The sequence below is a fragment of the Cololabis saira genome, chromosome 1 (genome assembly GCF_033807715.1).
Source record: "Cololabis saira isolate AMF1-May2022 chromosome 1, fColSai1.1, whole genome shotgun sequence".
Taxonomy (NCBI): domain Eukaryota; kingdom Metazoa; phylum Chordata; class Actinopteri; order Beloniformes; family Belonidae; genus Cololabis; species Cololabis saira.
The window spans coordinates 38,422,031-38,443,626 of NC_084587.1; the positions used below are offsets into that span (position 1 = coordinate 38,422,031).

The window sequence follows — 21,596 nt, forward strand, 5'->3', positions numbered from 1 at the left end:
TGCTCTCATTAAATAAACAAACAAAAGGCCAATGCCAAATGTTCAAAATCAAAGTTTGGAAACAAAAGTTTAATTCTTCAGGAAAAACCTCACAAACAGTGTATGCTCCGAAAAAGTACACAGCTTACCAACATTATAAGATGTGCCCAGCATTATGATTTGGACTCACTTCATTGCCTCAGGTTCTGCAACACTCGTCATCTTCGAAGGCAAAATTATTTCGACCAAGTTTACTAAACTGTCCTATGGGTAATGTCAGGGTGAAGCTAAGTAGAAATTGGTTGACACAGCAGGAAAATGACCTGAAGCATTGTGGACTAACCTCAAGAGAGCTGTTAGCAGCACACAGCCTTCAAATGTGTCTGAAATAAAGCAGTTCTGCAAAAAGATTCAGCAAAGATGCCTCCTGAATGCTGTGCAGGTCCAGCCCAGAGATACCAAAAGCACTTGTTAAAATCCGCTCCTCCTCAGCGGGGAATGTTTAATGGGTGTTTAATAAAGACATGAGAAAGACAAGATATATGCTTAAGCGCACTGCATTGGTCTGTTATTGAGATGTAAATCAGAGAACATTTTATTGCAAATTACTGCAGAAAATCAGTAAATTAAAAAGGAATCAATCATTCCTGTCCTTGTTAATAGGCCTCCATGAACTGTGATCTTAAGTCATATTTGAGATTTATGGCAGGATAGGGATGTGGGAAAATGCCAGAGATGCAGAAGGTTCACTGAGAGCCACACGGCCTATATGTTGACATTGATTGCTGCTAAACGTTACATGATCAAATATATGTAGGTGATCATATTTGATCATGCCAATTTAACTTGTTTTATTTTGTAAATTAAGCTGAATAATAAATCAAAAGCAAAGTCTAAAGAGCAAGTTTAAGATTTAAGATGCACCCATTGTCTACATCTGCTGATAGTTTCAAGAACTATTTTAAAAGTTCGTACATACGACTCTGATGTGTTCGAGCAGGGAGGGTCTCTAAAACAACCACTATTATATGACGTCACCAATCTACAATGAAGAAGTTCACCCATTAACATCTGAAAAAACACCAAATACTGAATACCGTACATAAAAGTAGGCTACACTTTTGTAAAATGAACAGGACAAAACCAGGAATGCAGACAACGAAGCCTCTGTGGCAGAGATAAGACAACTGTCAGGTGAGGAACAGCTGGCGTTGCTCAGCCAGCTATCTGACAAACATGTATTTTCACCTTCATTATGTAATATCTAGAAGTTTTTTCCTAATTTTCTTATGGGGATCAGGCTTGAGAGACTAGTCCTACAATGATTTTTACTGCAGTAGGACAATGAACTCAGTTGAACATAGTTAATGCCAGATTAAAAAAACAAATACACACATATATATATACCGTATATATATATATATATATATATATATATATATATACATACCGTATATATATATATACATATATATATATATATATATGGCATGAATATATCTATCAGCATGAATAGCAAGGATCTATTGTTGGTAAATAAATCAAGTAGACGAGAAAAAGAACAATTAACAACCTTTATTTTTATATACAAAACTTTATAGTGCTATGGAATGAAATAAAACGTTCATTTAAGAGTGCCACATATCTGCAAATTTTAATTTCACATCTCAAAAAAACGGCATGCTTCAATAGTGCTACATGGTTGTCCATATAAATTGTAAGAAATAAAAACATGCATGCATCATTCTGCTGTATATTAAAAAGGCAAAACATCAAAAACAGAAACAAAAATCTTTGCTACATTAAATGTGAGCATGAAGCTCTGAGGTCCATGAGAAGTGTCCCCTGCATCGTCCCTGTCCTGGTCCTTCTCCCAGCACGGCTCTGCTACCTCTTCAGTCCTCTCTGGGCCTGTTTCAGCAGCGAATCAAAGTCCACGTCTTCAAATCTGCTTCTAGCAGGTGATGATTCTGCATCCCTGCTTGCATCTGAAGAGAGAAAGGACTTTACTACTCAGTTACTTTTATGTTTCAGCTCAGTTGAACAAAGCGTTTTATGACAGGATTTCGTTTCGGCCTCGATCCTGCTTCAACATGCACACTAAAAGCTACACACAAGTCAAATAAGTTCTTACTCTGCTGTAGAATAAATTCAGCATCTTCTGTAGGACTGGGCATCAGGGACAATACCATCACAACAGGCACACAAGTCTCATCTAAGATATTTTCTACGGATAAAACTGTTGCAGTAACTCTTCAACAACTAATTAAATAGTTTCCAGGTAGTTTAATAACCTTTAACAACATGTACTCAAGTATATTTCACTCACAACTGTAGTTAATATATGAAAATTAAACAACTATTTTTTCCCCACATTTACAATTATTCAAAATATTTTTATTTATATATATTTAAATATTTAGGGGCTGTCATTAAATTTTCATCTTAGAATTTTAGATAGAAAGTTATTATGAATTATTAGCTGCAAAAGGTTGACTACTATGTGCAAACATTTAAATAATAATAACAATAAATACTGAGCTCTGCAGAGTTTTCCTGAACAAGACCTTTCAAAATAACAATTAAACAATTATAACAGCCAAAACTAAAAACATTTATATGATTTAAAAAACCTCAAATTCATTCATGCATCATAGTTTGAACAGCTCATAATTTAAACCAACATTTGTCTCCTTTAGGTTGAGCTACAACATGTCAACAGAGGCATCAATGTTAACGTGAAAATTACTGAAGGAACATCACATTTAGTGTAAATCCTTAATTCAACTATAACAAAACTTTATTAATCCCCAAAGTGAAATTATATGGTTTGTATTAATGTCATGATGTTTCTGGAAAAATGACCTCCTTAAGTCCCATTAGGGAAAAAAGAGCTGCTGTCTCTTCAGTCGGACAATAATTTACATTAAACGCTTTATTTCTCTCGACAGTGGAGACTGAGAAACAAAGCTTTAGGTCAGCACTAACAATTATGTTGAGGTTTTCTGAAAAAAAAAAAGGATATCTGTTTACAACACTGCAAAGGTTTTAAAATAGCTTTTTTTTATTTTTTTTTTTACATTTTCTACTGTTTTTATTACGGTTTTAGCAAACTCTCTAAAATTAACAGATAAAAAAAAACTATACCTAACAGTATTTAAAAGCTTTCTCACATTTAGCACCTCTTCTTCCCACAGTGTTGCTGCGTCTGTCGTTCTGCCGTCAGTCAACTCAACGACTTCAGTGTAAACCTAAATGCTGTTATCTTTTCAATACTCTGCAAACCTGCCTTCTGTGTATTTGAATGAGTCATCGTTATTAATGTTCACGCCACCAGGAGTGAAGATATTTCCTGATGCTGCTCTCTCTGCAGTGTTGGTGAAGGAGGACGGCACAAACAAACACGTACACCCATCATCCCCTTCAATGTGAGGATGGAGGAGTAGGATCGCTGACTGTGACCACTCGTACCTCAATTTAGTCTCAGTCTGAACGAGTCTAAAGGTCGTAACATACTCCACAAGAACATAGAAATGTGTTCTTGCTCTCGCGGCAACAAGAACCAGGACATTTCACACTTTACAAGAAACCCAAGTGCAGAACTCCTGGAAGTCCTAACAGCAGCTTTGTGCAGCTGTGTACAGGGTTGCCAGGTCAGAAACATAATTGACAGTCATCTGAATACTAACTACTAATTCTAACACTGTGGAATTGGCAACCCTGAGACATGCACGATGACAGAAACAACAAAACAGCGACTTCACGGTGACAATGACAGATGATAGATTTTGACTTGATGAAGAATAGCATGATTGGAGTGGAGAAGGAAAATTTGTCGTCAATATTCACAACTGCCAAGGAGATGGAAATAAGAGAGCTGTGGTACAAACTTCTGCACCAGCAGAAAATAGAGGACGACGAGAACAGGCTGCGAAAACTCCCAAACCAGAGCTGTAAGGACATTTTGTTCTCGCCTCGTCGAGAACAAGAACACACTTCTCTGTTCTCGTGGAGGATGCATCAACCTTAAGATGTTACCATGTTATTTTTGTTTTTATCTTTGATTGTTCCATCATTGGTAGGGATTAGGGTTGGTGGGGAAAGGGATGAGTGGGATCCACTTTGTTTTAACTGTGAAGCACTTTGTGCTCCATTTTATTGTAGAAAAGGTGCTATATAAATAAAGTTTGATTTGATTTGTAAACCTATAAAAAGGATACCTTCCTTAGGTATTCTGTTATTCATCACTTCTTTACCTTTGCATATGCAGAGCCTGCAGGTCACTCACCGGCAAAGAACTTTGAAAATGACGTTTTTCAGAAATATTTTGCTAATCCCGGTGATTGCCGAGACCAGTGTTGTGCAGAAGTGTGTGATTCTGCTGTTTGTGGTGTTAAAGCCTCACCGAGATCAGCGTAGTCTGAGTTACAGAACTGCCTTCTCCCACCAAAGCAGATGTCTAACGGCAGCTCGTCAGGCTTTCTGAGTTTACCGCCGTTATCGATGGCAGCGAAGGCATCCTCCATGGTGTAGAACGTGACAAACCCGTAATGGTCACTGTGAGGATCACAAGAAGGCAGACAGTAATGCTGACTGATTAATCTGTAACTATAAACGGGGGGGGGGGGGTCAAACTAGGGCTGGGCGATTTTGGACAAAAATAAAATCCCGATTTTTTTCTCCGAAAACCCGATTTTCGATTTCGATTTCGATTTTTTTGGTAAAACTACAAAAGACAATGGAATAAATTGTTTCAAATATTTTATCTTTATTTTTAAAGAAAAATTGAAAACAAATGTCCCTATTGGGAATGAAGTGCAATTGAAAGATACTGTAAATCCTCCTTGAGTTTAGTAAAGTGACAACATTTACAATTTTCTTGACCAAACAAAGATGACTAGACGAGCTCTGTCTGTAATGCAGCCAGCTGCAAAAAAGGAAAATCGATTTTCCGATCTTCCTTTTTTTAACATCGATTGTGATTAATAAATCCGATTTAGATTTAAAATCGATTAATCGCACAGCCCTAGGTCAAACTGTAACGGGGCATGCTTACCCTCTGTCTCTGAAGTGAAGCGACACGCACTCCACCTCTCCAAACTGAGTGAAGCGCTCTCTCAGTTCATTAGGTGTCATGGTTCTGCAGATGCGGCCGACGTACACCACTCTGCGCTCATCCTGTGTGAGAGGATTAAATATTTACTTCATAATAGAAAAAAAAATAATCAGCTGACACATCAGCTGACATGACGAATGTAAAATCAGATTTGCTGAAAGCGTACTCACTATGGCTTTGAGCTTCTGAATCCTTATCTCGTGCTCCCTCCTGAGCCTGCGGGAGTCTCTGCTGCTGCAGGAGTGACATGTGACAGTGAGACCGAGACCAAAGCAGAGGTTTCCCTCTTCAAAAGATGTGAGGCGAGTTGACATGTGACCTTGTATCAGTCAGAAAAATGACAAAAATCACTGACCTGCAAACGTCCCTCCATCGCCGATGTCGTATCCGTGCGGAAGGGGAAGGGGACCGGGACCGTGACTGTGACGGGGATCTGGAATGAGACCAAGACCTGGATCTTGACCTGGAGTAAGACAATCTGTACTCTCGAGCAGGGGAGCGGGAAACCCGATAGGGAGACGGGGAACATGAGCTGCTCTCTGAACGCCGGTGATGGAGCCTGCGGAACAAAAAATAAAAATACCAAATGAAATAAACGAGGACTAACATTTCTTAGAAAGACATTCAGATTTAGTATTTGATCTACTACTCGTTGATTGTTCCCTATTTATCTTACTGTGTGGAATTGTGGGGATCCACCTTTAAAACCACCTTAAATTCAATAATAAAACTTCAAAAACGAGCATCATCAATAAGGCTGATTACTACGCTCACACAGATCCACTTTTTCTAAATTCTCATGTTATTAAATTTTATGATTTGTTTTATTATAAAATCATGCAAATTATGTTCAGAGCAAAATTAAAAATGCTCCCTGACCCAATACAGAGGTTCTTTTCAATTCAGGAGACTCCCTATAATCTTAGAGGTGTCTGCAATTTCACAGTACAAAAAGCTAAAAAAGGTATGAAAAGGAGATGTGTCTCCATTACTGGAGATAAATTCTGGAATGATGCCAACATAAATTTAAAAACATGTCATTCTCTTTTTGTTTTTAAGAAAATCTATTTTTGAAGCTTATAAGTGCAATTGACTATCTGTAAATGTTTCTTTGCTTTTCTATTGTTTCTTTGCCTTTTGTTGTTTCTTTGCTTTTCTATTCTCTTTTTGGTTTTCTGGAGGTCGGTAGCCAAAAATAGAAAGTTGGTACTATAGGATAGGCTTTTATAAGCATTTTGCTTCTGCCTATGCCTTTTCAGTTATTGTTCAACACATTTTTGATTTTGTATGAAATGTTAATGCTGTGCACAATGTTTTATTTTGTGTTTTGTGTTGTCATGACTGAATAAACTTCATTCAAACTTCAAACTTCATTCAAATAAACGAGGACTAACATTTCTTAGAAGGACATTCAGATTAAATAATAGACGACGAGCACCTTGGTCTTTTTGGAGAGCAGGACGCAGACCTGGAGGAGAGGGAAGAGGAGGACGAAGATGAGGAGCGGGAGCGGGACCTGGAGCTGGAGCTGGAGATGGAGCTGGAGCTGGAGTCGGAGTGCGGAGATCTTCGGTATCTTCTCTTGGTCCGGCCTCTGACGGGAGGGCTGGGCGGGGGTGTAGGGAGACTACACGGAGCGCTCTTGTGTTTGTTTGCGATGTCGTCCTTGGTGGCAGCGCTGTCTGTAAACTGCAGAGCTCTGTCTGTGGAAAGGTCTGGCTTTGACCGGGTCCCTGGTTTCTCTGCATGATGCTGCAGCACGGTTGCCGTCTCTCCGTCTGAGACGGGTCTTGTACTTTCCTGAGTTATCGCCTGTACTTCTGAAGGGATTCTAGTCATTTCTTTGGGCAAAGAGGGAGTAGCTCTACAATGCTGAGAATATCCACAGATGTCAGGAGTATTATTCACAGACCCGCAGTAGTCATGATCAGAGGACAAATGTGGAAACATGTGGGTGGAGGTCTGAGCAGCAGGTGACTCTGGCAGACTTGTGTGAGTCTTCCTGGGTGGGAGAGGCCGGGGGTCGATTATCTGAATGGCCTTGGATGGGAGGGCTTTCCTTCTTGCAGGCGTCTCCTGCAGAGTGCTGAGGATGATTTCAGTGCAGAGGGGCTCGGGGATGTCCACAGCCTCCACCATCTGCAGATCCACCCCACTCTCTGAACCGTTCAACGGTTCAGTTGGTCCCAGAGAGGACGTCAGTAATCTGGAGGTCTTTTGTGGTCCCGCGGGTTCAGGAACGTCAAGGTCCACGTGTCCATTTTCTTGTAGATGTGAAGCTGAAGGAGCTTGAACTGGTTTAGGTTCAGTCTCACAAACTCCGCCCTCTACAGCTGAAAATGAGATGATAAAACATGTTAAGATATAATGAAACACTGGCCTTTATTAATGCAGTGTTAACTTTAAAATACAAATCAAAGCAGAAATGCAATGGCAAACGTGTGACGCCTGACTGAGGGCCCCAGTGATTACGTTGATAAAAATCAACTAAATCAAAATCTTTCAAATTTCAAGCATCTTTTCTTGACCTTGAAAAGAAAAAAAACGAATTTCAAGGGTAAATTAAATATTAGGGGTGTAAAGATACACTAATCTCACGATACGGTACGATATTATAGCAGTATTTTTTTAACAACCTTGAATGAGGAACATATGGCTGGAAAAAATTGTCTTTTATTTGAAAGACACAAAATACAAAACAATGATGTGCATTTACCCTATTGTTACAGTTTGTAATGATTTATAAGTGTTTAAGTTTTAAGAGAAAGCCAGGCCAACCATTTTCCACAAACTGAACTAGTTTACTGAATAGTTTCTCTCATATATGATTTGACTTTTTTCTTTTCCAGAAATTTAACAACTAAAATTAAATAAATAAATAAAAGTAAATAAATACATACAATTTGACATCATAAAAAAGATTGATTCATGCTCACCTTATAAGTGTAAGAGGAGATTTATTTTTGTTAAGAATGTTATTTTGTTAATTCAGGGTTCATTATTTTATAAATATATTCTTTATATTCTGATGTAAATCAGGGACTATAATGACACTAGTCAGTTTACCTGTAGTGATTAGTCTGTTTTAGATTGGGCGGAGTGATACAGCACTAGGTGCTGTGTTGATATTCTAAAATCCTACGCTGTTGAGCGGACATTAAAGTACACTGGAAACCAGCAGAAGTTGTCCACGTGTTACTCTACTCACCACCCCAAAAAGGTTTAATTTAATAAGGTAAGGCTTAACTCTACACCAGACTTACATTAGTAAAGGTTCAGACCTCAAAACGGGACCGCAAAACGGAACTAGTTTCTTCTGAGCGGAGGAAGATTTTGGTCCGCGGGTCGAGGCGCGGTCGCGGTCGGATGCTTGTTACTAGTCAACACAATAGATTAATATTAATAACCCAATATCGCGATACACTTTGTCACCTCCACGACACGTATCATGACGGTTTTGTATCGCGAAATTTCGTGGCACGATATATTGTTACACCCCTATTAAATATCCATATTTCCTTTTTTGAACTCTTTTAAAACCATCTGTTCTTGGTGTGAACACTCACCCTGGGTTTCCTCAAACTGCTCCAGCAGGCTGGCCAGGTCCGACGCTTCGATTCCTGAGAAAAAGGAACAAACTCAAATGAAACCATTTCTTTGGCATGGGGACCACACATAAGTTCTCTGACTGTTGATAATGCAACACTTTCACAGTTTGGGAAATACTACTAAAATTAAAGATGATGACGACAAAAATGATAAAGAAGAAAAGAAACGAATCAAAAGGACGAGATCGAAGTATGGAAGGAGCTGCCGTGTTTCTGTTTGCTACGATGGTAACGGTGAGGACATCCCAAACTCCCAAACATCATCTCCTGCCACATCCAATCAGAGTTAAGGCCCCCCCACCCAGCAGTGTTTCAGGGCTGTGCTGAAGGACTTAACCCAAAGCAGTGACGTTCCTCAGACCCACTGATGTTCCCCAAAATCCTTGTTAAACCTTGTAAAACCAGCCTGAACCCCCACTAACGGAAACGCGCCTTCAGTCGCTTCTGCCACGATCGCTACAGGAGCCCCGTGAGCCAATTTAATCTCCTAGCCATCATTCACCGTTATCCAGGACGTGTCACTTAGTCCTATAAAGTAATATGCAGTTCTCAGGAAAGGTGGCCCAGATGGGACTCCAGTTCCTTTAGGCAGTCTCTGCTGATAGGAGGGATCGAAGCCAATAATACCATTTTCCTTCAACTTAAATCAAAACTGACATTTTAACGTGAAAATTCTCCTTAATGGTGCTTTGAGATCTGAGGAAATGTATCCACTAGTGAGAAAAGGGAATAAGTGACATGTACTTGTTCAGAGCCTCATGCGTGGACGAGTGGAGCCCATTCAACTGGTTTTAACGGCCCAGGTTTAGACAGTTTAAACCAGGGGTCGGCAACCCGCGGCTCCAGAGCCGCATGTGGCTCTTTAGCGCCGCCCTAGTGGCTCCTGGAGCTTTTTCAAAAATGTTTGACCTTTTTTTTTTTTTTTACTTTTTTCCTTCTTTTCTTTTTTTACTTTTTTTTCCTTTCCTTTTTAATCTCGACATTTTAACTTTTTTCTCGAAATTTTGACTTTTTTCTCAACATTTCGACTTTTCTGGAGATTGTACTTCGACATTAATCTCGACATTTTGACTATTTCCTCAACATTTTGACTTTTTTTCTCGACATTTTTACTTTTTTCTCAAGATTTCGACTTTTTTCACAAAATTTTGACTATTTCCTCAACATTTCGACTTTTTTCACGAAATTTTGACTATTTCCTCCACATTTAGACTTTTTTCACAAAATTTTTACTATTTCCTCAACATTTCGATTTTTTTCACGAAATTCTGACTATTTCCTCAACATTTCGACTTTTTTCTCAAGATTGTACTTCAACATTAATCTTGACATTTCGACTTTTTTCTCGACATTTCGACTTTTTTCCCGAAGTGCATAATGAAAAAAAAAAATCTTCCACCAGTTATAACTAATATAGCTACATGCAGCATGTGCTGCCTTCATTCTAAGGTTTATACAAGACTTTTCATTTTTTGCGGCTCCAGACATATTTGTTTTTTGTGTTTTTGGTCCAATATGGCTCTTTCAACATTTTGGGTTGCCGACCGCTGGTTTAAACCAAGTAAAGACAAATATCTGCTGATGGTCGCTTCATGAACTCCTAAAGCTGCCTGTTCCTGTGTATTTTCTCAAACTATTCCCAGATCAGACTGAATGAATCAGCGTGGATGCACAGTCTTACCTGATGGGGCCGCTGCACTCTGCTCTCCACGGCTGCTTTGAGGGGGTATGAGATCTTCAGACGCACTCTTGTTTGGAATGTCTGCTAACTCCTCTTTGAGGACTTTTGGAGCCTGAGGTCTTTTGCTTTCTGGATCAGATCTGCTTTTCGCTGGACATAGAGAGGAAACATCTGGAGGCATTACGGTAACCTTGGCCTTAATTTCCTGAAGCACTTTGTCGTCCTGGTTACATTCCCCGTTTAGAGACAACATATGCGGCTTTGGCTCTGGCCAGATTCCCCGTCTCTGAGGAGTTACTGCCGAGGACTGAGTCCGTCTGACGCTCTGCGTGCCGGCCGAGTCTGTGTCGGACTCTGACGAGGAGCTGGCGGGGACGGGGGACGGTGTCTGGGGAACTGGCAGGGGGACGAGGACGGGATTTGGGGGATCACTACTACGTAGTGCTGGCTTTTTCACTGAAGTGCCATTGGGGTTATCTGTGAGGTCTGGGAATGGACTGGCTGGTGAGAAAAACTGAGACTCGGCCCTCGGGTCCTTTCCCCTGCTGCAAAGCAGATGAGTGAGGGGTCCGGCCTCAGGAGGTCCGGCGGTTTGCAGAGGAGACGCCTGGTGTGTGGAAGTCTTACAATCAGGTTTACGGAGGTCTGCATCGACGAGTGTCGTCTTTGGTTTCACTATGATGTGTTGCTGTCCCTGAAAACAGAGAATAGGGGCCAGCTCCTTGGGGGGCTCAGGAACAGAGGGCCACTTGGTGTTGTAGTTCCCCTCTTTCTCCGCCAGGGGGCGTCTCTCCTGGCGAAGCTGCCGGTACTGTTGCAGGCTGAGTGATTTGGCCTTTCTTTCACCTTTCTCTGGATGAACAATACTCTTATTGTCATTTCCTTCTGAGGACGGCGTTGAGAGTTCAGGTGCTGACCCTGCCGGGTTTCTAAGTGTTGCTGCGCTTTCCGTGGGACTTGAATCAGCTTCATTCACCTCCCTGCTCGTTGGACTTTTCTCATCCGATCCCTCGTCCACTGATTCCTCAAACAACGCCACATGAACAGAGCCAAAGCTCACTCTCTTCCTCTCTTTGCATGGCACAGGTCTGGATGAGTTTCCATTAAGCAGCACGCTTTTAGGGAGTCGAGCATTTTCGTTTGCTCCATCTCCCCCCTGTTCATCCTTCGTCTGTTTCAGAGGTGCCTCGTCATCAGAAACCACATTTATCTCTTCGTCACCCTCTTCGGTGGGCTGTTCATACCTCCACACCTCTTCCTGAGAAAATAGGGAGCCATTTTCACTCAGCATGTCCCCCTCCTCCACGTGAAGCTTCAGACAGTAAGGGTGCATGAGCTTCACCAGGCTGACGAGAGAATCTGAGGTGAAAACTTCCACCTCGGCGTTCACTTTCTTATTTTTGGAGCAAAACAACATATTGCTTTGTCTGTTAAACATCTGAGGCAGACCGTGTTTGTGCAGCCGGCCCTTTTCTCTAGCAGTCTTGGTTTTGAATTTCTCATTTGGTGGTTTGGGTCTTGGTCTGAGTCTGTGGGCAGGGGATTCTTCCTGAAGAGAAGAGCCAGAAGAAAAGACGTGTGAGGAGTTTGTTAGCAGCAGAGAAGGTCAGTGGTGGGATGAGAGCTGGTGTTGATGGGTGTGAAGTAGGGATGGGCGGTATGGACTAAAACATTTATCATGATAAATTATGGCATTTATCCCGATAACGATAAAAATGATGATAAAAAAAATACCAATTCAACTCCACATTTGTAACTATAAATCTATAACCACATTCAGTCTTTGGAGCCCCCAAAACACTGCTCTAAAAGATACTAAATGCTACTAAACTACACTAATTAAATTGAATTGATAAAAACCAATGAAATGAGTTACACCTGTACTGGAAAACTGTAATGACTCAAGCTCCTCGCTCTCATATCCGCCATGTTTGTTACACAAACACGTATCAACGGGAATTTATACTTCTTTCTTTCTTTCTTTCTTTCTTTCTTTCTTTCTTTCTTTCTTTCTTTCTTTCTTTCTTTCTTTCTTTCTTTCTTTCTTTCTTTCTTTCTTTCTTTCTTTCTTTCTTTCTTTCTTTCTTTCTTTCAGGCTCATTCCTTCCTTCCTTCCTTCCTTCCTTCCTTCCTTCCTTCCTTCCTTCCTTCCTTCCTTCCTTCCTTCCTTCCTTCCTTCCTTCCTTCCTTCCTTCCTTCCTTCCTTCCTTCCTTCCTTCCTTCCTTCCTTCCTTCCTTCCTTCCTTCCTTCCTTCCTTCCTTCCTTCCTTCCTTCCTTCCTTCCTTCCTTCCTTCCTTCCTTCCTTCCTTCCTTCCTTCCTTCCTTCCTTCCTTCCTTCCTTCCTTCCTTCCTTCCTTCCTTCCTTCCTGTACATTGTGCGTCGATTTAACGCTGTCTTCGCTTTACACAAAAACGTCATCAACGGGAATTTATTGTTTTTACCGTGAGATGACAAATTCTTACCGTGGGGAATTTTTTTGACGGTTTATCGTGAACGATAAAATATCGCCCATTCCTAGTGTGAAGATCTGTCATCTTCTATCTCACACTACCTCAGCCTAGACAGTATAACACCATTTTAATGTATATTTGTATTTTTCAAATGAAATATAAATGATTCACTACAACTTAGCCCTTAGTACGTGTGCCTTAAGCCAAAACAACCTAAAACAGTAGTTAGTGGACAAATAAGATAAACAATGCATGTACACTGAAAAACAGCCCCTCTAGAAATAAGCATAATATGCTATAAATATAGTCAAAATGTATTTTAAGCAAAAATAACTTTGTCCATGAACATTGTTTTGGATCTGAAATCTTAAACTGCTGCAATAGTCTAAAACATTCTTCTAATTAAAAAACAGTTTTTTTGCAGTGTAGACAGAAATCATGGGGAAGAAAAAGAAAAAAAGGATTTGGGGTCTGTTTTTTGTTTCTTTTCTGAACAATCACATCAAATCTTAATTAGAATGAACAACTCTCACGTTGATCACTGAGAACATGACGGACAAACAGTTTCCAGCATAAATAAGATTGAACCCAGAAATACTGAGTAACTGCGAAGAACTACTCAAATCAACTGGGGATGACACATTTGAAACTAAAAAGGGTTTCTACTCACCAGTGGAGTGTTTTTCTGCTCCGTGTGTTTGAGGAGTTCAGAATCCGGCAGGGTGTCGAAGGGAGACAACATCCTGTTGTCGTCCTCCACGCTGTCCAGCATCTCTGTCAGCGCGGACAGCAGCCGCTCACTCTCTTCCTCCTCACCATGTTTGCTCTGACAGAGACGAGCAGAGAAGTCCGTTAGCTATTTATCTGTGTCAGCACATAGTACTTTCATCAGTTTTTGACATTGCAGATGCAGATCTCAAAACTGAAATTCATAGAATGGATAGAAAGATTAAAAAGTACCTAAAATGATACGATTCCTTTAAGTGAAAAGCTTGAAATATCCATAAGACAAACAGTTCCACAGATATCCCACAAATTTCATCTATTTTTTTCAACCACACAGGCAAATTTCCCAGTTTTCACAACTCGCTCCATCTCATCCACCGCCATCACCAAAAACCCACTAGGATGGAGCCGTCACACTGGTTGGATGCAAGCCTCAAGATAAATATGATCTGAGTAAAATTCTTTGTGGCAGGTAAATCGATCATGTCTATATTGAAAGCACAGCTTCATTAGTCAACACTTGCATTTTGAATATTACATTTCTAGATCTATCAGCCCTTCATACTTGACACTGTCACACCTTTGGTTCATCAGTACTTACGCCACAAGCACTACCAGTCAACAGCACCCAGGCTGATAATTATACTTACAGTCTGGTAGGGCTGGGCGATATGGACCAAAAGTCATATCTCGATATTTTCTAGCTGAATGGCGATACTCGATATATATCTCGATATTTTTTCTGTGCCATAATTGGGGTTTCCCCCCAAGCATTATAGCATAGCATCTCTGTTAGCTTCATTTTTTTCTGAGGCAAACCCTTAAAAAAACAGTCAGTTTTAATACAAAGCTTCGTGCCAAATGTCACACAGGTTCCTTTATTAACAGAGTCTGCACAATATCAAAATGTATAAAACAAATGAAATAAAAATAAACTGCCTGCATATATAGAATAAAAATGCTTCTTGAATAAAATAAAACAAATATCCCTTTCCTGCATAACAATTAAATTAAAATACACTGTACAATAACAGGCAGACTTTTCAACTGAGGTTGATAGTTGTGCAAATAACAAAACATTTGTGCAAATCTCAAATAAAACATTCAAGTCAATTTGTCACAAAATAAGCTATATCAAAATCATTAAAAAAATAAATAAATAAATAATATATATATATATATTTTTTTTTAAATCGATATAAACTATATTTTCTCGTACCATATCGCGTTTGAAAATATATCGATATATATTAAAATCTCGATATATCGCCCAGCCCTACAGTCTGGTAAGAAATCATCTCGTCCTAACAAGCTCTTATAATACAAGCTTACATGATTGTCAACACATAACAATAGCAGGTACTCAGCGTTCCTCCAAAATCAGGTGTGTTTATTTTGGCTGCTGACTATAAACTGCTTGTAGGAGCAAGTGTGAGCATGCATGGCTGTTTGACTCATTTGTCCTGCGTGTGGTGAAGGCTGCAGCCCCACATGACCCTGAGCAGGATGGAGCAGATGTAGAGAGTGGATGAATGAAGCCCGGAACACACAAGCAGAACGTGAAAGATGAACTAGACGTGGGATTCACACAGCAGCGTTAGAGCAACGGGCCAGGGAGGGCGTGTCTAACGCTTCTCTCTGTCATCACGGCTGGGATTATCTCTGCTTCCCATACGTGATCTGCCAAGCCTGCTTTTGGGTGCGCTCTGTTCGTCAGAAGTGCAGGCAGAGAGGACGGTTGAAGACGGCCATGATGGGGTTTCCCTCCACTGTCCTACAATGTGTGATCAGAAGGACCAGCTTTCACTTTTGACCTGCCTCTTGGGAGGATTTGACCGGCTGACGCATGTGTTGAAGCTGGAAAAGTCAAAAATCTCACAAATTCTGACAAGGCCAATGCAACAAACACAACCCACAATTCTTTATGGCAACAGATGACGTCACAACCATTCAGTGCTTAAGGACCCAGACGACGAATGCAATGCTGCTGTGTGAATCTAGTTACTGATTCTATTGGAAATTAGAGGCTGAATAGCAGTCAGGTGGTTGCTCATCACGACCACAGCCCCCACCTGGAGGTTTAGCCATACTGAAATTTATCTCAATATGGCAAAACAGTCTGAAAAGATTTGAACAAAACCATACACGCAGAGATTAGATGCACTGATTAACTTCTTACTGCACGTTCTCTTGCCTAATTCTGCACAGCATTCATTCATATAGACCAGGGGTCGGCAACCAAAAATGTTGAAAGAGCCATATTGGACCAAAAACACAAAAAACAAATATGTCTGGAGCCGCAAAAAATGAAAAGTCTTGTATCAGCCTTAGAATGAAGGCAACACATGCTGCATGTTTCTATATTAGTTAGAACTGGGGGAAGATTTTTTTCATTTATTTTTTTTTATTATGCACTTCGAGAAAAAAGTTGAAATTTCGACAAAAAAGTTGAAATTTCGACAAAAAAGTCGAAATGTCAAGATTAAAGTTGAAGTACAATCTTGAGAAAAAAGTCGAAATGTTGAGAAAAAAGTCGAAGGAAAAAGGAAGAAAAAAAAGGAAAAAAGATGAAATAAAGGGAAAAAAGAAGAAAAAAAAGAAGAAAAAAAGTAAAAAAGGAAAAAAAGAGGAAAAAAAGAAAAAAAAGGAAAAAACAAAAAAAGAAAAAAAGGAAAAAAAAGGTCAAACATTTTTGAAAAAGCTCCAGGAGCTATTAGGGTGGCGCTAAAGAGCCGCATGCGGCTCTAGAGCCGCGGGTTGCCCACCCCTGATATAGACTATACGTCACGGATTCATCTTATTTACAGTACCTTGTGACGTAAACATTTGATTTGAAATTCTAACAGCATTCAAGTTCTGCCAATAAATCAATTTTCTGTTTTGTTGTGACTATCTGAGCCAAGTCATAATGAAAAATGAGGATTTATTAGGTCAGGACATGTTTTACACCTCTAATAAATGTCCTGTTGTTTTTATTCTGACCTCTGAGGCAACAGGGGAATCTTCAAAAATGGCCAAGATGGAGTGATCCACACAGGACTGTGCGTTCAAGTCCACAGCTTCCACGTCACTTCTGCTCAGGATCAACTGCAGACACAGAGAAAAAACAACAATGTTCATGGTGTATTAAGAGTATCACGTGCGCTCACTTCAGTAGGTGTACGTGATAGAAAAGTGGTGGTTGAGTTATGTTTTGCCCTCTGTGCATACTTTCCACCTGCAGTGCTTCCTCTTGGGTGTGACCAGAGGCTGAGGGCCGTGAACAATAAACTAGAAATCTACTTTTTCAGCATAAACAGGAAGAACCATTTTAACTTTTGGGACAAATAAGAAAAAAAAAAGTTGAGCACAGATTGAGCTAACTTTGTAGTTATAAAACAAGCTAGATAATAATACCAAAAATAAAAAGAAACCTGACAAAACTGTGAAAATTAAAATCGTACTCCATAAACCTCAAGTGCTGAAAAACTGCTTTACAGAGAAATTATAACAAAATACTTTAATTTCAGTTAAATAATAAAACTGTTTAGCAGTCAAAAAGTTTGAAAACTTAACTGAAATAATTTTAAATAGAGACAAGCCCTGCATAATCACCAAATTGAAACATATAATTGTATGATGGTGTATGATGTCCTCATTAGGGTTGCCACCCGTCCCGTAAAATACGGAATTGTCCTTTATTTGAGAAAAAAATGTTGCGTCCCGTATTGAACTAATACGGGACACGATTTGTACCGTATTTTCATTAACTTTTACACCATATTCTAGTTGAATTATTGAAATAAGTTAACTTTTACACCATATTCTAGTTAATTTTATTGAAATAAATTAACTTTTACACCATATTCTAGTTGAATTATTGAAATAAATTAACTTTTACACCGTATTCTAGTTGAATTATTGAAATAAATGAACTTTTACACCATATTCTTCACCTGTAGGCTATATTACATCTGGGCTGATGTGGACATACGTAGCATAGGATGCTATTTCAGCTGCTAGTATGGTTGTCTGTCTGTACAGTCATGCAAGTTCAATGCTATTAAAGCACTTTAAACTTTAAATCAAAGCATTTTGTTTTTTCATATAAAATAAACATTTTTGTATAGTTTAGAAGTTTTGGGGCTTTTTTTTTGGCTCCTGCGCTGCTGAAATCAGGGCGTCCCTTATTTCTATTTCCTAAAGGTGGCAACCGTAGTCCTCATTGGTGTCTTGTGCTGTTTCATACAACTTCTTAATTTGCCTTTATTTTGTTACTTTTGTAGAATTGTTCACTTGTTCAGGCTGCAAATGTTGAGCATTATTGATTATTGAGATACAAGCACTGTAAATGACCAATAAACCCCCCTAAACTGGCTCTGTAGGTCTTGGATCTAGTTTTAGGAGAAAGTGCAGGGTCTAGTGCGACTGAAGCCTGAATTATGGTTCTGCGTTAAATCGATGCACAGCCTACGCCGTAGATACGGCGTACCCTACGGCGTAGGCTCTGCGTTGGTGTAACGCGGAACCATAAATCAGCCTTATCTGCCGTCGGGGCGGATGCGAGAGCTGCTCCGCATCTCCGGGGACTCCACCGTCTCTCCCCCCGGGCCCACATCACAGTTACATATCAGGACAGATGTTCACACTTGTAATCGTCTCGAGGCACAACACGGCTTCACTTGTTAGAAGCAGATTCTGAAGTTAATAGCAGAGCAGAGGGTGAAGTAGTCTGATCTGGACATCTTGTTCCTCCACCAGGAACACCCCGGTCACGTGGTCCATTTAAAATATTATAAACGCAATCTACATGTGGATGACAGAAAAACACGCGTAGCACGCTGTTATTTAGCTGCCGCCTCGTCTAAGCTATCCAAACGCCCAGATCATCGATCAGTAGTACTACGGGTCGGCTGCAGCCACGTGTGGCCCCGCGCCATGTGGCCCCGCGGGCCGGCTAAACGCGGCTGATGCCGCCGCCGCGGGCTCCACGCCAAGCCCAAGTGTTTAGTCGGATGTCTATGGTGCCAAAATGGGGAAAGCCGTACCTCTTTGGGGGTGTTACAGGCATTTAAATCCCCGTCTTCGCCCCTCCACCACGCCGCCATCTTGCTCCTCCACGTGGTCGCCCGGCAGGCCGGACGGAGACACGTGGTTACCGGCGGAGACCCGGAGCTGATCTGAGATCAGACTACCAGACTAAAAACCAGCAGATCAAGGGAGGACAGCGAGGACACACTGGTCCCAGGTCAGCTGCGAGGTTCAGCGTTCATTCAAATATATATATATATATATATATATATATATATATATATATATATATATATATATATATATATATATATATATTCGTGTGAGAGTTGAGCATTGTTAACCAAAGAGCAGCTAAAACAACAAGCATGAAAGAAGCACGGTTATATAATATTTTACAAGCATCAATTACTTGATTTAAAACCCTAGTTCCACATAATGAAGTTTATGTAATGTTTTTACAAAAAATCCCATGCTCTAATTCATTGATTACATTTATTTCTCAGCTAATACAATAGTTTTCTATTTCAGCTGATATGAATCAGACTGACAGACATAAGTGGAAGTTGTTTTAAGTGTATTCTCATGTTATAAAAAAAATAAATCAGTTTCCAGCATAAATAAGGTTGAACCCAGAAATACTGAGTATTCGTATATTTATATATTTTTGTACATAAGGAGACATGCCCTGTTCATTTTATTCTATTTTATTTCTTGTTCTATTTGATATTTTCAACGTTTTGCTGCTCAGTTGTCCTGCAATTGCGCCTCGGGGATGAATAAAGTTTTCTGAATCTGAATCTGAATGAATGAGTGACTGCGAAAAACTTTTCAAATCAACGGTGGATGACACATTTTAAACTAAAAAGGGTTTTCTTCTTCAGATCTCTTCTCGAACTTTCTTTTCCTCTGGGACTTCAACTTATTTTTTCCCTGTTAGTCATGATGAGGAGGAAACATGTTTTATCACGTGTGTTGACACAAATCTCTTTTTTTGCTGAGGTAGCCTACATGTGTTTCAGTTACAAAATTATATTATAGTTCTTGTTTTTTTTTTTCTGTCAACCTTATCCTGTTTAATGCCACAACATTTGGAATATTTCTTATACATGTGGGTAATAAATACAAACTAGCATTTCCTGTCATTGATTAATTGAAAATATTCAAGCAGAAGTCACATGTTTTGTTGTGGCCTCATTTCTGGACAGTTTCACTAATTTAACTTCCCTCTGATATGATTGAAATCTCGATCATGTTTCAATTTCAAGCCTATAATAATAATAATTATTATAATAATAATGTAATAAGCAAAGAGAAATAACTAAAATGTTCATTGTTTTTCATGGGTTTTGCTTTTGTGTCTGTTAAGAACTCAAAAAACAAATAATGCTAACTTCTTATGGCGAAGGATGAAAACATCTAACTTTTTTTTATTAAAAACAATTATTTAATATCTTTTTGTAATGTTTAGTTTTAGATTACAGCTTTAGCAGAAAAACACATTTCCTTCCAGATGGATGTTTTTTTCATGAAGCCTTCAGGTGAGTTGCTACAATATGAACACCGAAAACAATCTCATCCTCCTGTTGGGAATGAGGCCCTCAGTACACGGCTGAACTATAGTTAATCACGTCTCAGATACCCAGGGATATACTTTAGGATTCTGCTTGTCAACTTTAACTCAGTGTCAACTCTTGTTATCTTTAAACCCATGTAACTCTGCTTCCACCTGCCATCGAGTATACTCTGGTAGGGAAGCAGGGGAAACGCTGCAGCTGCACGAGTAGTCATCAGTGAAAGGATTTCTGCTTCCTCCTCTTCTCCATCCCCTCTACATAAATGACTTTAGCTCAGGATACTCCACTGCTGAAGCCACCAAAGTCTGCAGGTGACACAACGGTCAGCTGGGTTTTGGCAGGATGTTGATCAAATCTTTTGCTTGACTGCTTGACTTGAGGACTACAGGTGCAGTAGTTGTCCTTGGAGCATACCTGTCAAGTTTTGGCTTTAAAAATAAGGGAAATTTTCCACCGAGGTCCAGTATCCATTAAATTTTAGGTTTACAAGAAATATAAAATAACTACCTGTCAACCACTTACAAACTACAATTATGTCCTCAGATTCTGATAGGCCGACCTTTGTTGACACTGAAATGCTGTGGACATTCCTATGTGTGTAATTCCTATAATAGAGCCTAAATGAAAACACAAAAAGTGAATTAAAGCAGATTTATTTATTTTAAATATTTGGGCATTACAGAATTGTGTGTGTGTGTATGTGGATTCCCTGAATCTGCTGGAGCCGCTCTCACAGGGTAGAGGCCACGGCCTCGAGTGCTGCACCAACCACGACAACAATGTTGGGTTCATGTTCCACATTTAAAAAAAAACTTCTTCTTTTATCCCCCAGTATTTGTCAAGTTTCTTCCTATTCCTTCTTGAAATAGACTCTGTTGACCACCACCATATCTGGTTGTTCGGCCTCACCAGTTTATCAGTTTCTCTATGACCTGAAGGTAACTCCAGTCCAGGGACTTCCAGCTTAGTCTCAGCAAATACGTTCTTTAGAGTCAATATTCTGGCAACTTGGGACTAACAAACATACCTATAGTATACCACCAGAACAGAACTCTAGAAAAAAAACAGTTGCCATGTTCATCATTTATGAGAAATTTGGTTGAGACATCAGAATCAAAGAACTTTCAACTTTTTACGGTGCACCAGACTCGTGTGATCGTGTACTATCGAGATGTGATTACAACAATAAATTGCAACAGTCAGGCTTGAATTTATAACCTTTCACCAAACGACCGATGTTTTCACTGATTGAAAAATTTAAGCCTAAAAGTTACATATTGTCACTTGATCATGTTCATTGGTTCATTTATCCCCTCTCTCTAAACTGTGATATTTGAAAACAGCCAGTTTTTCAAGACTACCTTTTTATTAGCTGTTTATTAGCTGCAGATCTCCCGTTATACTTTTGTGCTTTCAGAAGAAAGTTTGTATTTGTGTGGATCATAAC

The 21,596-nt window shown here is 39.7% G+C and overlaps 1 protein-coding gene across 2 annotated transcripts; it reads right to left on the reverse strand.

The window, feature by feature from the left end:
- Nucleotides 1-1,539: 1,539 nt before the first annotated feature.
- Nucleotides 1,540-18,668, reverse strand: si:dkey-93h22.8 (uncharacterized protein LOC449943 homolog). Of its 2 annotated transcripts, none has more exons than XM_061722635.1 (11): nucleotides 18,590-18,668; nucleotides 16,545-16,649; nucleotides 13,507-13,662; nucleotides 10,385-11,933; nucleotides 8,662-8,715; nucleotides 6,534-7,428; nucleotides 5,451-5,654; nucleotides 5,266-5,326; nucleotides 5,036-5,157; nucleotides 4,385-4,536; nucleotides 1,540-1,967 (listed from the first exon to the last, which is right to left on the reverse strand). In XM_061722635.1, exons 1-11 carry the CDS (start codon nucleotides 18,647-18,649, stop codon nucleotides 1,867-1,869), a joined length of 3,459 nt encoding a protein of 1,152 aa, XP_061578619.1. In that variant the 5' UTR covers nucleotides 18,650-18,668; the 3' UTR covers nucleotides 1,540-1,866. The 2 variants fall into 2 exon arrangements, with proteins under 2 accessions (XP_061578619.1, XP_061578610.1); XM_061722626.1 differs by having other exon boundaries at nucleotides 5,266-5,329.
- Nucleotides 18,669-21,596: the final 2,928 nt, after the last annotated feature.